Raw genomic sequence first — 15,495 nt, forward strand, 5'->3', positions numbered from 1 at the left:
AAATCAGGCAAAGGAAAAGTTAGAAGCAAAACAAATTTGACTTATTTGTAAAGCTTATTTATTAAACAAAAGGTAAAGAGCAAAAAAAGATGCTATATGTTTGATATTATTAAAAAAATTACATTTACTAACATTTCTAACATTTTCTCCCTAATACATTTATACATACTCCCAAATACTAACATTTTCTCCCTGGAGCAAATTACAAAAAAAAAACCTATTTAAAAAAAAACAATATTACATGGTTGGTATGATTGTTAATACATTGTATGTCTCCCAGACGATGCAATACAGTCCGTACAACGCCTAGGCATGCTGAGTATCAAATTATCGATCTGATCTTGGGGATATTACACCACTCAAAACGCAATGCTCTCTGAAGTTCCGGTAGACATGTAGGAGGAGGTTGAAGGGCTGCAACTCGTCGGCCAAGCATGTCTCACACGTGCTCTACTGGATTCAAGTCCGGTGAGAATGCTGGCCAGTCCATACGAGTGATATCCTCCGATTGAAGACATTCGCTTACGATGTTTGCACGGTGAGGATGGGCGTTGTCATCCATAAACACAAATTTTGCGCCCATGGCGCCCCGAAACAAACGTACATGTTATTCCAGAATGACGTGCCGATAGATTTGGCTTGTCATGGTTCCAATTTGAACATGCAGGTCAGTTCTGGAACCCAGAATAATTCCACCCCAAACTAGCACTCCTGCACCACCGTAACGGTGTCGTTCAATGATGTTTTCTTGGTGGTAACGGGTACCTGGAGCTCTCCATATAAACATCACACAAGCCCATTGTTGCGGTGTCCACAATGCATGCTCTCTACTCCAGGCTAACCGCAGGCGAAAGTGAGTTGCAGTAAGTGGAACGCATCTGACAGCTCTACGAGCATATAGACCAATCTGCCCTAAGCGTCTGTACACGGTCTGCCTTGAAATTATCGTACCAGTGGCTGAAGAGAGCTGACGAGACAAGTCTGAGGCTGTGCTCCGCCTGTTTCTTTTGGCAGTAACTGCCAAATACCGGTCCTCATTCGGCGTTGTAACTCTGGGACGACCTGTGTAACGTCCACTCAGATTACCATCATCTTGGAATCGTTGCCAAAGCCTGGAGATAACACTCTGGGCAATTCCAAGTTCGTCTGATACTTCCAGTTGTGTACGCCTACATTCCAGACGGCCGATAATTTTACCACGTAAAACATCATCCAAATGCGTCCTTTGTGCCATAACTATTCGGTTATTGCACTGAAATGCTTATAAAGCGCCTGCGAACAATTGTACTTCTTTGCCTGTATTCCTTATATATCACTCTCTTACATTCTCGTCATTGTGACATACCATTGGTGTCATCTGGTTACTTCCTGAAATTTGCATATTATTCTTGAAGATGTGTGTAGTGATTTTAAAGGTGATATATTTATTTTAGAGTTCGATTTCCGCGTGACTCCGAATTATCCTTAATTTATGGATATGAGTGTATTTGATTGTCTTAGAAACTCTGATTGGTTGTCCATACAATTTGCACCTAGGACGTATTGATCTAGTATTAGTTTTAGCAATACCCAAAAGAAAACTCTTCTTTGGATCAAATTTAAGTTTAACATGGAAAGACCACTTCTCCAAAACTTGAGTGGCGAAACGTAAAGCTTTAATCAATAGTAGGAACGACCACTTCCTGTGGCCAATAATACAAAATCATCGGCATAAGCTTGTATACTAACATTTTGTGGTAAAGTTATGTTTACAGCTATATTAGTAATAATATTCCACAAAAGTGGACCAGATATTGAGCCTTGGGGACAACACCTTTGGTAATTTCTGTGGTGCCACTTTTTACGATCATATAAGGAAACATTTCTTTCATTCAGAAAATCACGTATCAGCAAGAAGATGTTTCTTGAACATTTTATATCTTTTAATTTCTTTAATAAAATTGGCCACCAAACGTTGTTGAAGGCGCCCTTTACATCTAAGGATAAAATTGCAGTATGTAATGCCATTCCTTCTATTTCGAAGGATGTCATAAATTAAATTATCTATAGCCTGGATAGTACTTTTGCCCAGAATAAAACCAAATTGGTTTTTATTTAAAAGATTATTTGATAATAAATAATATTGGAACCGTTGTGCTATAAGTTTATCCACCACCTTGCCCCAGGAAGGCAGTAAACAAAATGGGGCAAAAAGAGGAAGGATCTTCTTTATCCTTTCTTTCTTTGTTGAATAAAAGTAAATCAGCCTCTTTCCAACATTCAGAAAATATTACCCTCCGAAGACATTCATTCAGAAAAGCTACAAAGAACATTTTATTGCATTCAAAGCTTTCTAAAATACTAATTTCTATTGTCAAGCCATCTTTACCAGGAGCTTTAACTTTTTAAGAGTAAATTCCACTTCATTCAAAGTAAACTCATGATCATTTACTATCTCTGTAGGTATTCTACAATCTGATCTAACTTGATAATAAAATGATAGACCACCATAAGTAGTATTACAAGGAAAGTGATATTGTAAGAGGTAATTTACTGTTTCGTCTGTATTCTTAGTGTAAGATCCATCTTTATATTTCAAAGAGGCAATTTGTAAAGCTGGTTACTCTCTTCAGGATAGAACACACAGTAAAGCAATTTTCAATAGTAATTCCGGATACGTCAGTCATATGAAAAATGTTAATTGATTATAATCGCTGCACGTAACAAATGATACAAATGGAACTCAACATTGGATCCGCCACCGCACATCAAATTACTCATTCATACATAAAATTATACAGGAAGAATTGTATATGAAAACCTAGTTTGCCGTTGTGTTCCCCATAATTTAACTGAGCACCAAAAAGAAGAATGTGTCCGAATCAGTAAAGAAACCCTAAAATTACTTAAAGATAGTGGCCATTGCATGAAACGTGCATACCATTTTTTGACGTTCTAACACATCAAGAAAGTAAAGTATGGTCTTTGAAGATCTTCCCCCGCCCATAATGATGGAAAGACAATGTGCCATGAAAAAAACTAAAGAATGCCATTTTCTTCAGAAGTACCAGAACTGGTCAAAGCCATCAAGCTGGAAGGACAATTCGGCTGGCGAGGTGGCCCTCCGTCCTAAGGAACAATGAGCCAAGCGGTGGATAATGCAACCCCGTCAGACATAAAAATCCACTATCTGCTGGCCACAGCCAAAGGAAGGACAGAAGAAAGTCACAGTTAACTGGTACCTATTGTAATCACCTACCTATAACGCTGTAAATGTGTAATGGAAATTGTTCTCCTCACCCGCAATGCACCCTTCTTCCATCACTACACTATCGTCTTTTCGTCCAGCATTTGGTTTGCACCGCCCTTAGCACTCGTTTGTGCATATTGTGCTCAAAACCAAGTTAATTCCGTCAGCGGGGTAACGTGGGCCAAGTTAATTCCGTCAGCGGGGCTATCTGGCCGATATGCTAACTGCCCCAGTGGATCGGCTGCCTCGCTGTCGGTGCAAAGAAGGAAAGTTAACTGGTACACCACTAAGTGTCTTTTAGAAATCCTTCGAGAAGTGAATGTTAGAGGACTCATGCTCCACCATGACAATGCACCTTCTCATTCAGCAAGATTGACAGTTGAAACTCAATCTTGGACAAAACACACACACACACACAAAAAAAAAAAAAAAAAAAAAAAAAAAAAAAAATCAAAGTGATAGAACATCCACCCTGTTCAACCGATCTAGCTATGATTGATTTTTGGCTATTTTTTAATCTAAAAAGGAATTTACATAGACGTAGTTTTCATTCGAAAGACGAGATTGATGAGACTGTAAATGCATTATTTTCATCGATTCCAAGAAATGAATGGCTTGAGGCATTTGTTTGGAAAATTCGCCTACAGGAGTGCATTATGCTTGAGGAGACCACTTTGAACGTTCCTAAAATTTCGTAAGTATAATTTTATAAACCTATGTGTATCTCAAAAATTTCAGAGTGTCCCTCGTACGTGTGTCTGTCTTCCAAAAATTATAAATGTGTTTTTATTCGTCTCTTTCGTTTTCTAGTTGAAACATTCCCTCACCGATTCGTTCAGTGCATCTTCGGTGAAATTATTATAATTTTAATATATATCAGAAATAAACCACATTCGTATGTAGCCTACATTCAATAGCTTATTATCATTAGCTAATGAAACTCATTCCCTATAAATTAATGTTTTAGGTTATACCATAAATATCGTATCATATTCGCTTATTATGTTTGATAAAAATGTAACTTCCGCTACAGTTGTAAGCTTTTCCCAACTAGAATGAGTGGACATCGATTAAGGCCTACTTCTCTATTACTGGGCGTTATAGGGAATTTTTAAATCCAGCATCTGTAAAGCTTTCAATAAAATTTATTTTATAATATGCTTATAACATTTTATAAAATTTTATATTTCCACTCTTGATACGTAATGCTCATTCATTCTTATAACTGCAGATCAGAAAGAAAAGCCTACTATTTGGATGCTCGAGAAACTGCTCCTGAAAGCGCAACTAGAGATATGTTCGAAGGAAATGCTACGCTAGCCAAAATGGGTAGGACATTTTATACTGATTTTAGTTCGTGAATTAAATATAATTGAAAATTTACGAATCATATTCATTTTTCAATTTCTGATAAGTTTTCATAATACGAGGATTGATCTACAGTTAAAATTTTCAGTTGTACAAAATAAATTTACAACAAAATGAAATAAATTTTAAAAATTGGCAATTCAAAACTTCAGATTGCAGTGATGATATTTACCATCATAACGAGTTTACCAAAAAAAATTTTTTTTAATTTTCAAAAATGCATGTTTAAATATAAAAATTCTGAGGTTAAAAAGTTGCAGCCTGACTTCTGTGCGCATATTCCAATTTAATATTTGAAACAGTTTGTGTCATGCAGTTACGACTGGCCGACTAACTTAAGAACTTGTTCTCTAGAAAGAAAAGTTACAGAACATAAAATCTTACACTTAAAATGAACCATTCAAATAGTAAAGCCAAACGGCGGAGAAATATTTTACTGCTATATTATTTGATTGTAAATTAAAGCCGCGAGGTGATTTGAGCACTAGTTTAACAAAGGGCTTAATTATTCAAAACTTAGCTGTGCATTTATTTCACTGTATTTGTTGCACACGAAGCTTCCAATAAATATTTCCTTCCAGTTACAATACTTTCCATTCTACAAAGACGTTAAATATGCTAAATGAAGATAATAAATACATCAAAATTTCCTTTGAGATTTTAATAATAAAAATGGTATCAAAATGAAAGAAAATTATTTCTCTTAAGCACTATACTTTTATTTTTCAACATGGCCATCATTTATTGATATACAGTTTTCATGACATATGATGCATTTTTTTTCTGTTCATGAAAATTTTGTAGTTTACTTTGTAGTTTAGTGCCGTGGTCTGAAATTACTTAATCTTGCTCCTTAACAGTTATCTAGAGAAGTTACATGAACGCATGGTTAGTTATTGCCCCTGGGCTGTTTTTAACTGCCAATACAATGTTCAACTAAGATCTAAAATTTAAACATAACTTTATTACCACTCTTATTCAGATTTGTAATAACTTAAAATATTAACATAACTAAAATAAGTTTTCTTGTACCAAATTTTATACTACTGACCACTTTACCTTGACACTAAGATTTCGATTAGTCCAGATTTTAAATCTAAATCTGGGTCAGATCTGATATAACTAATTCCTATAAAGTTGCCATGCACAGGCAGTATTTCTCGGTATATCCTTCACAATTACTGCAAATGATATACGCAAACAAGGCAGAAGCAAGCGATGTAAATTTCACTATGATCCCGGTTAAGATTAACATCCTACTTTTAAACTTATTCTTACCAGTTGAAGTGCATAAACATTCTTGTTTCAGCGAACATCGCGACAAGTCAAGGAGAAAAGGATAAAACTACTATAGAAGTAATTGTCACATGCTGTTCAGCCACTGGCCACAGCAACTTGAGCTGAAAAGTTATGACTTTTTAACATCTCTTTCTGTTTGAGAAATAATAAAAATGTGTACGGCGCCAGATCTGTTTTAGAAGTAGTTATGGAGATGAATGAAAAATTTCAAACTCTGTTTCTATCATTGCAGCGTAGTATTACATTATCATAATCGTGGGGGAGTGCTTTTTCGTGGTTTTGCTGCGTGCAAAACGTGAATATGAGCTAGTTTCAATTTAGGACGTTTCTCACTAATGTAATCAATAGTCTTAGTGGGCTCTGGTTATAGTCTAATAAATCGAAATCTTCAGATACTTCTATGCTTTCTGTATCAACCAGCATTTTCTTAGCAAAAATTTACCTGACAGTCATGAGCTTCACATCCTAAGAATATGATGAACAGGCTTTTATATACTGAAAGAACTCTTTCGAATTTCTTCAAAATATGCTATTCTTTAGTTTGCGTAAACCTAATGTAAAATAATTTTAAACTTAAACTTTATTTCATAATTTTTAACTTTAATACAGTTACGAATTTTGTTCATATAAGGATAATTTTAGTGAAATCATATGTGAAAATTTTTCCCCTGTATAATTTAACGTAATAATCTAAAAGGAGGATGCTCTGCTGGAAAAATAAAAATACAGAGGCAAGCGCCAAGCTGGCAAAGGTCTTGGCGACTAATTTTTGTCATCAAATTTGGCGAGAAGTTTCCAAATGTCGCCAAACTCAGCAACCGTTTGGCATTATTTTGGTCCTACCCCTGTATCACCATAATAAGTATTGTAAATGAATAATTGTAATTTATTTCACGTGCAACTGTACTGTATTCGGCTCTCATATGCCTTCGAGTAATTTCGAGAACAGGAAAGTACTAGAAATATCTCGGTGGTCTGTTGAAAATTATATAAGACCGGACAGAGCATCTGGCCTGGAATTATTATTGTTGTTGTAATTGTTAGCCCAGAGCAACTTTGGAAAGCCTTTTAGATGCTGTTTGCATGCTGTACTAGTAGTTTGAAGTATAACTATTGATTGCGCTCTGTGTTACTGTGAAGAACTGTATTTTTGTGGAAAGTTCCAGAACATTGAGGTGTTTCTTTTGGCAAAATAAATTTAACTAACTTATCATTGTAACTGTGTGCATTAAATATATTACGAACCCGTACGCACTCAACAGTGCAGATCCTAATAGTATGATATTCATTGATAATCGTTTTTTGCTAGTCATTCCCTAATTAATATTGTATATCTTCATTTTAACACTAAAATGCATTTGGACTTTATTTGGGGCTATAATTTAATTTCAACAAAAGGAAAAAGACTTATTTAATTTTGAGAAATTATTTTCTTACGAAAGTCTTTCCTATTTTTTCTGTACTCGCGAAATGGCTTTGAGCTTTGCCGTTTAAATCCCTTCAATTATGCTTTGAAAACTCGTATTTACTACAGTCTAGCTTAGTTCCAGTTTATTTAATGGAGAATATAGGTATGAAATGGAAAGTCTGACTCTATTAGGGGTGAGAAAATCATTTAAAACTGATTTTTAATCATCAAGGAAATGTTAACATTTTGTAATGTTAAAAATAAAGCTCCTTTGCTATGAAAAATTCAGAAAAAAATATAACGCACATTTTAATGGTATCTTATCTTTGTGTACAGTTTTTTGCAAAGAGGAAAATTAATACTATTATCAATATATTTTCTGAGTCCAGATACAACTCAACTAAATGCGTTTCTATGTAAAGCACACATTTTAAATTAAAATTCATTCCATTTTCTTATAGGAGGTCTTTCGATTGCTATTCCTGGGGAATTAGCAGGATACTATGTTGCTCATGAGAAATTCGGTAATCTGCCTTGGGAGGATCTTTTTCCTCCCACGATCCGTTTATGCAAGGAAGGTATCGCTGTAAATAAACATCTTGCTAAAGCCTTGAAAAAATACGAAAAGAATATCCAGAGCTTCGAAGCTATTAGGTAAGTATCAATTATCCATTTCCGCTGAGACTAAAACAAACCAATCATATTTTTCAAGGTTTTTATCGAATGATTCTTTTAATATTTTAATTTTAAGCTAGTCTGTTTATTTCTTATTACTTTTTTCAGGAACAGGCATTTACCATATTAGAGTAGAAGAATATCACACAAATATCAAATATCCCCTTAATTAATATAGTTACTAATCCTAGAATGCAGCAATATAATATAATCCTCACTGTTTCTGTTACAATTAATCGCATTTAAAAAGAGGTAGTCTCTTTTGAAGCAATAATTCAGCAGAACTATACAATTAATACTGTGTAAGGTAAAATTTAAATTTTATAACGCTTATTTTAATTTCAACGTGCTTTCCTACGGATTCTTGTTTCCACTTACAACTCCCTACCAGAATGAGTTTCTAAAGTCGCACTAAATGCAAATGAGTTAAAAGTATTATTTTAGGAAAATTCAACTTATTTCGCCAGAGAGAGAGCTAGGAGTCCTGAGTAGCGCGTGTTTGCCTTTCGGGCTATATCTCTCTTGAAGCTGTTAGGTCCCAATCAGATTATGTTTCGGCTACGCGCAACTTGACGTCGAAAAGGACAATTCTCAGAACCCGCATAATTCCAGGAAACCCACTTAGCTAGATTAACATTTTCACTTGAACGCCAAACAGTAATCGATTATCTCTCAGATTGGGATCACGTGATCCTTAAGAGGTTATCATACTTGGCTGCAGTCTCTTCTAGACGGAACTTTTCTTAGAAACGACATTCTGGTAGCACTGGTTTATACGGGAGGATTCCTATAAAAAAGAGCCCCGCCTGAAGCGAAGTCCCGCCTAGCTAACCTCACTGAAAATGTCTCGGCTGGACCTCTGTCCTGGGTAGAGACAACCAATCAGACGAAAGTTCTGCATCTGAAGCATCTCGTGATCCCAGTCTGAGCGGTACTGCATTAGTGTTTCGCGTTCAAGTCATTGTAGTAAGTGAAAATGGTAACCTAGCTACGTGGGTTTCCTGGAATTTGGCGGGTTCTGAGAATTGTCTCTTTCGACATCAAGTCCCACGTAGCCGAAGCATAATGTGATTGAAGTTTAAAGAAGCAGAAATTTCGTCTAATTGGTTGTCTCTAACCGGGACAGAGGTCCGGCCAAGACATTTTCGGTGAGGTTTGAAAAAATCTCGCGTTAGCCGCATCAACGTTTCCGTAGCTAGGCTTCGCTTCCAGCGGGGCTCTTTTTTCTAGGAATCCTTCCATTTAAACCAGTGCTACCAGAATCTCGTTTCTCAGAAAAGTCCCATCTAGCAGGGACTGTAGCCATATATGTCGACCTTATATTACGTGTTTTTTGATATTCGCCGACTAGTTTAAATTAAGCCCAACTATTTTATATAACTGTGTTAGCTTCGACTAAGTCTCTTAGTTAGTTATAATTTAGTTCTTATTTCTTATTCTGAGTTTAAGCCCAAATGGAAGCTTTGTTGTAAGCCCGAGAAAGGGGCCAACACTTCATCTTATTTTGAGGTAAATAAAGGGTAGTTAACTCTTCTTGAGTCTACGTTTTCAGTTATTTGAACTCATCGATAAGTCGCTCAACAGTTCACTAAGTTCTTCAACGTTCATTTAGTAGAATAAGAGTGAGGACCCCTACAACTGTATTAACATTACTATGTGATTAATATTGCAGTAATTGTTGTTTTCCTGAAATTTGTTCATCTTTTCATTGAGAAAACTCATCTGAAGTGAACAAAAATGTTCGCTTTTGCCCTAATATCACTTATTTCCTGATAATATGAAATCTGAATTTGATTACTGCAAAAGTCTCTTCCCTTAGGATGATTATTCCCCTTAAAATGCAACCTAGTTTTGTATTTTGTTTATGAAATATAAAAGAAGTAGTCAGCAACATTTTTCTAGAGCCTTTTTGTTATTTTCAAATAGCATTCTGTTACTGTGTATGTATGTTACCAGGGCACCTTCTAAACTATTACCTGTTTAAAATATTACCTTATAAATAAGCATTATTTTCCTTGTATTTTCATGGTACTTTTCATGCAAAAAAGCGCATATAACATTTTTTTTCTATATTATTTTCAGGATTTCTTTTTTGTGTTTGCTTTCTATTCTTGCATGTTTATGTTTACTTACATGCCTTGCTTTCTACCAACAGGAACGTATTTGTGAATAACAAGACTGGAAAGGTGTTTGAGGAACATGATATAATGAAAAGGCCTGACCTAGCAAAAACTTTGGAAACAATTGCTAATGAAAGTATGAGTGCACTTTATGGCCCTCGTACCAAGCTATCCAAAGAGTTTCTTGCCGATTTGAAAGCTGCAGGTAAGGCAAAAGAGATCGCAATTAATTTGTGCATAAACCTCTCATCAGTGGCTGAATTTCGTATAATTCTTGGTTTTTTCTAGATTTAGGAATTTTTGAATTAATATTTAATTTATTGTGCGACATTAGAGATTTATTTTTTGAAATTTTCAATAATCTCGATTTTCTGAAAAAATATTTTATTAGAAAAAACTTGTTTTAATCAGTAAAACAGAAAAGAAGGCTAAGAAATTGGTGCGAAAACAAAAAATACTGGCCTGCTTTACATTTTTTAATTAATGTTTTAATTATTTCGAAAAATAATAGTTTTTGCTTAACTACGACTGTGACAATTTTTATTGAAATGATTTTTAATACACGGATAGTTTACTGATTTATCTTTTAAAAGGTTCTAGTGTTTGGACCCAAAAATTCTAGACACGATGAAAATTCTAAGTAGGACGAAGTTCTTGTCACTTTTCAATAAAAAATGTAGAATATTTGTTCAGCATCTCTCTGCAAAAATTTTGCGTATTTATCATATCCAATTATGTTCCCAAATTCATTTTTATTCATGCTCATAAATATTTATTGGGGGTAATAAACTCAAATCATTCTAAAAAGATTCGATAGACTATATGAGATTGTTTAAATTAGATCACACTCGGATACATCTTGTAATAAAATACTAAATTTTAAAGCAAGTGCTCATGTTTGATGCTACTTTATACCGTCAAAACTCAATTAAAACTAATCCCAACAAAGGCATTTAACCAATAAATATAATCGCTAAACTGAGATATTATTTTCAGCTTGTTCACTGTTTTTCTCTTTCCTTTTAAATCGTCAAATTATTCCATTATCAAGTGGTTTGGTTCATTTTTGCAGTTTAGCGCTATTAACCAACTTTCAGATTAGGGAACTCATAATCTGTCAAAAGAGAATAAATTATAATTTTTTAACCGTAATTTGTCATCCTTTCTGGGATATGATAATATATAATACCTAGCTTGCTATACCAAAGCCCATGGATACATTGCGTTTCTGAAGAAATCTAGTTTGAATTTTAAAAACTTTCTTTCATCTGAGTTATTACGAGGGTCACTCAGAAAAAAAACCGTTTAGTTATACAAAATGAAAAACACAATATGTATTCAAAAAAAAAAAAAAAAATTATGTTACACAGCTGAAGCTTCCTTCACTTTTCTACATAATCATTTCTTACATTTAAATATTTGTCATATCTGGTCACGAACTTCAGAATTCCTATGTTATACTCTTATACCGCCAGTTCATTAAGCCAGGTGGTCACTGCATTCTCCGACTCTTCATCACTTCTAAAACATTTACCTCCCATAAATTTTTTCATCTTAAGAAAAAAGTAGACATCCCTGAGAGCAAAAGCTGGACTATAGGGTAGGGATCACAAATTCCCCCCCCCGGTCATGAAGAGTCCAGAAAGCATTCCTCACTTCCGATTTCGGATATCTCGCCAGAGTTTTTTACTAACCAGAGTTTTTTTTTAAGTCTTACACTAACGATTTACCCCAATCGTAGTGCCTTTTGGCATAAAATTCACCAAAAAACACCTTTACAATCCCAAAAGACGGTTGCCGTGAACTTTTGTGTTGAGAGAGTCTATTTGAATTTTCTCGATTTTTTGGATGATGAGAGATGATGCTACTCAAATGAATGGCACTTGCTCTCTGGAGTGATGTGAGATACCCAGGTCTCATCAGTCACAATCAGATGAGGAAAGCCGTCTCCATCTCTGTCATATCATGTCAAAAATATCAATGCTTAGCCCATTCTATGAGTTTTATGCGTGCCACCCATTTGTCTCGGAACACATCGAACACAAATTTTGTTGTAGCTTAGATGTTGCGACAGACACAGTTTCTCGAAGCAATAAACGAGAAATGTCTGGAAACACAATGTGCAAGTCATCGAGACTTACACACCTTTTTTGCAAGATTATGTTGTTCACTGCAGTCCTAAGGTCTGGTGGCAGAAAAGTATAACATGGGAGTTCTGAAACTCGTGAACAGATACGATAAATGTTTAATAAAGGTGGTGATTATATAGAGACGTGAAGGAAGCTTCAGGTATGTAACAGAATTGTTTTCTTTAGTTTCTTGTAGAGCTAAACGGTCTTAATTTGCTGGCTGACCCTCGTATTTTTTCATTTCTCATTTTCGATAGGTAGCATCATCACTGAGAGAGATATGCTGAAATACAGTCCAAAATGGAGAACACCGATAGAAGCCCAGTTGCGGGATAACATGACGCTGTATGCACCTTCTCCACCAGGTAGTGGTGCCCTTCTGACATTTATGTTACGTGTGTTATCTGGCTATTCAGATATCAACGCCAATGTCACTCGATACCGAGATTCCACTTTGCTCACACTTCATAGAGTCGTTGAGACTTTCAAGTTCGCATATGCTCGTCGCATGGAAATGGAAGACGATGATTCCAAAGAAATGGAGGAGGTCTGTATTAAAATAATTTCCTGAATCACATATATATATATATATATATATATATATATATATATATATTTTCTTTCCTTGAGATTTTTCTTTCATTTTGTGAAGTTGGAGTGATTGTAATGACCTTCGTTTGGACACAAGCAATTTCTCTTAACAACATCATCTAGCCCAGCGATTCTCAACCGGTGGTACGCAGAGAAACAAAATATTTTTAATTATTAAATTCAAAAATCTCCTGAAGAAAAAAAAATTGATAGAAATTTCCTGTGATCAAAATCTAACTGAAGATTTCGAAAATGGCACACTTAATTAACTTTTGGCTGAAGCGAAAAAAAGGATTTCAGAAATAAAGCTATCAAATTTGTATTGCCTTTTTGCACAACCTGTTCGTGTGAACAAGGATTTTTTTCCATGTTATATTTGAAGAAGTATAAATAAAGACCAAATTTAAAAGTGGATCCTAATTTACGGTTAAGGCTGAATGAAATAATACCAGACATAAAGAAATTGATCTCTCTTAAATAGACCCAAAATTCACATTAAAATTTAGAATTAAAGTATTATAACTTAAATTTTGATAATTAAAGCGGTAACCAAATTTTAATCTAATAGTTCTTTATGCGTCCATATTTAATACAAATACCCAATAAGTTGAGCAAATGGCAATATATATATATATTATATATATATATGTGTGTATATATATATTTTAATATTTGTATTGAAAAATTGAAAAATAATCATTGTAATATTTAGTGGTGGTACTAATGCTTTTCAGTTCACGAAGGCACGCTAGGAAGGCGGGAGAAATACCTTATAAGTACTTAATTACCTTTTCCAAGAAATTAAAATGAGCCTCTTTGTCTCTTCTAATACATAATTTTCACGCCTTATTTGAAAATTATGTATGCCCCGTCTTACGTGCATTTTTAAATTTAGCACTCGGTGCTTTAATGCAAACGCAGTTAAATATTATGTCTTTGGATTCCTGTTTTGTAAGATTTTCCCCTAGGAATTTGTTTATTTAAAATAAAATAAAGTCCCGATATAAGTTCAACACAAGAAGGTAACGGTTCAACACATGGGGGAGTGGCTAGGAACAGACTTCGCTATTCAACACGTTGAAGTCTCGTCGCTGATTAGCTTTCATGCCTCGCTCATTTTTATTGGTCTAATCAGACTGCTATTTTTCTAACTATGCGCTTCTCATTGCTTTAAACATGCTTATGAAAACCCCACTTTCTAGTCAAAGAAAAATTTTTGTCGCACTGTTAAAATGCTTTTTAAACTTATCACAATCAAAGTTTAGGAGCATTTGCAGTTTACAATAAACATAAAATAAATTCTTAATAAATGCCTTTTAATAGAAATGTTAACACGAAGACGAATTTCAAAGCAATCAGTTCGTCTGTGCCACTTAAGTATGAATGGAAAATTTACATGACAGTAGAAAATCGAAACTAAAACTTCTAAAATTCTTTTATGCATGTAATGAAAAAGTAGAGTAGTAGAGTAGAGTCGTGCAAACTCCACTTAATGTGGATTGAGAAGATGATGAGTTATCAAATATGTCGTGTTTTATGGAAGAAAATTATATTATTTCGCTCAATATCTAAATTCAAAGCAATTCATTAATTCTTTCCACTTTGTATAATATCTTAAAGCATCTAGTAATTTCATTTAATTGTCCATTTTTCCTTTCTTCTGTTTTCACATTTTTACTTTCTGAGACATCATAAACACATTACTTGTAAGCTTGGATATAAGCTGAGAAACTCTATTCAGAATGTACTGAAAGCTACAGCCATAAACCTTCAGACAAGCCAATTAACGGCCAGCAACAGAAACGAACGTGATTAATTGACGTCAGCTGCTTGATTTTCTTCCGCCACTTCGCTACTGAGAATAGAAATGGGGTAGATTGAAATTTCCATGAAAAGAAGATAAAGATATAATAAAATTCATTGTATAGAGAAACGAATGAGAATGAATGAAAGAAAAATTACAAAATTAAAATACCATAACAAATTTTTGAAAAGAACAGGAAATCATGCGGACATTCATACGCCTAAATATGTAGCGTAATTACAATAATACAATAATTAAAATGTACTGATACTGTTTGAACCGTATAGGCAATGCTAGAAATTACTACTGTCTAGCTATTAATAAACCACCCTATTATTTCAAAGATAATATGCCTACTTGAGCAACAGGAATCATTTAGCGATTAGAAAACACAATCTTCGAGTTACATTGAATGTTAAGAAACAGGGAATCGAATGTTAAGAAACAGGGAATCGAGTTTGAGAGAGTGAGACGTACATTATTCCATAAAACATGATAAACAGCATTGATTTGTAACAGAAACATGAATTTCATCAGAAATTCAAAAAATAAGATTCTACGAAAACAGTTTATGTTACACAGTCTCTTACCCCCTCTCCCTCTCCCGCATTTAAATACTTATATCTCATGCATATTATGAAAGAGTTCAAAGTATTATGAAATACATAAAGCAAATAATGTAAAATAAACTTTTATATAAATAGGCAGAATTTGTAAGTTACATCTTAGAAGTCTAGGCCGAGGTTAGATCGTTATGGAGGGTTATCTAATGCAAATAACGTTCTTCGGTATTCATCTTTGTGATATACATTGAAATGCGTTATATAATTCTAAGAAAATAACAGGAAACAGAAAAACTACGTCTTGTTATA

The 15,495-nt window shown here is 34.3% G+C and overlaps 1 protein-coding gene across 4 annotated transcripts in view; it reads left to right on the forward strand.

Annotated features, from left to right (window-relative positions):
- The window catches only part of LOC118192045 (scoloptoxin SSD14-like), a 184,551-nt gene that overhangs the window by 150,454 nt on the left and 18,602 nt on the right, over positions 1–15,495 (forward strand). For all 4 annotated transcript variants that reach the window (XM_035362935.2, XM_035362932.2, XM_035362933.2 and 1 more), the window contains 4 exons: positions 4,461–4,558; positions 7,766–7,958; positions 10,135–10,304; positions 12,486–12,775. In XM_035362935.2, the coding sequence (XP_035218826.1) occupies positions 4,461–4,558; positions 7,766–7,958; positions 10,135–10,304; positions 12,486–12,775 (751 nt within the window). The remainder of the gene's footprint in view (positions 1–4,460; positions 4,559–7,765; positions 7,959–10,134; positions 10,305–12,485; positions 12,776–15,495) is intronic.

Source organism: Stegodyphus dumicola, chromosome 9, assembly GCF_044657685.1.
Source record: "Stegodyphus dumicola isolate Sdum_Otavi_A_Nest chromosome 9, ASM4465768v1".
NCBI classification, from domain to species: Eukaryota; Metazoa; Arthropoda; class Arachnida; order Araneae; family Eresidae; genus Stegodyphus; species Stegodyphus dumicola.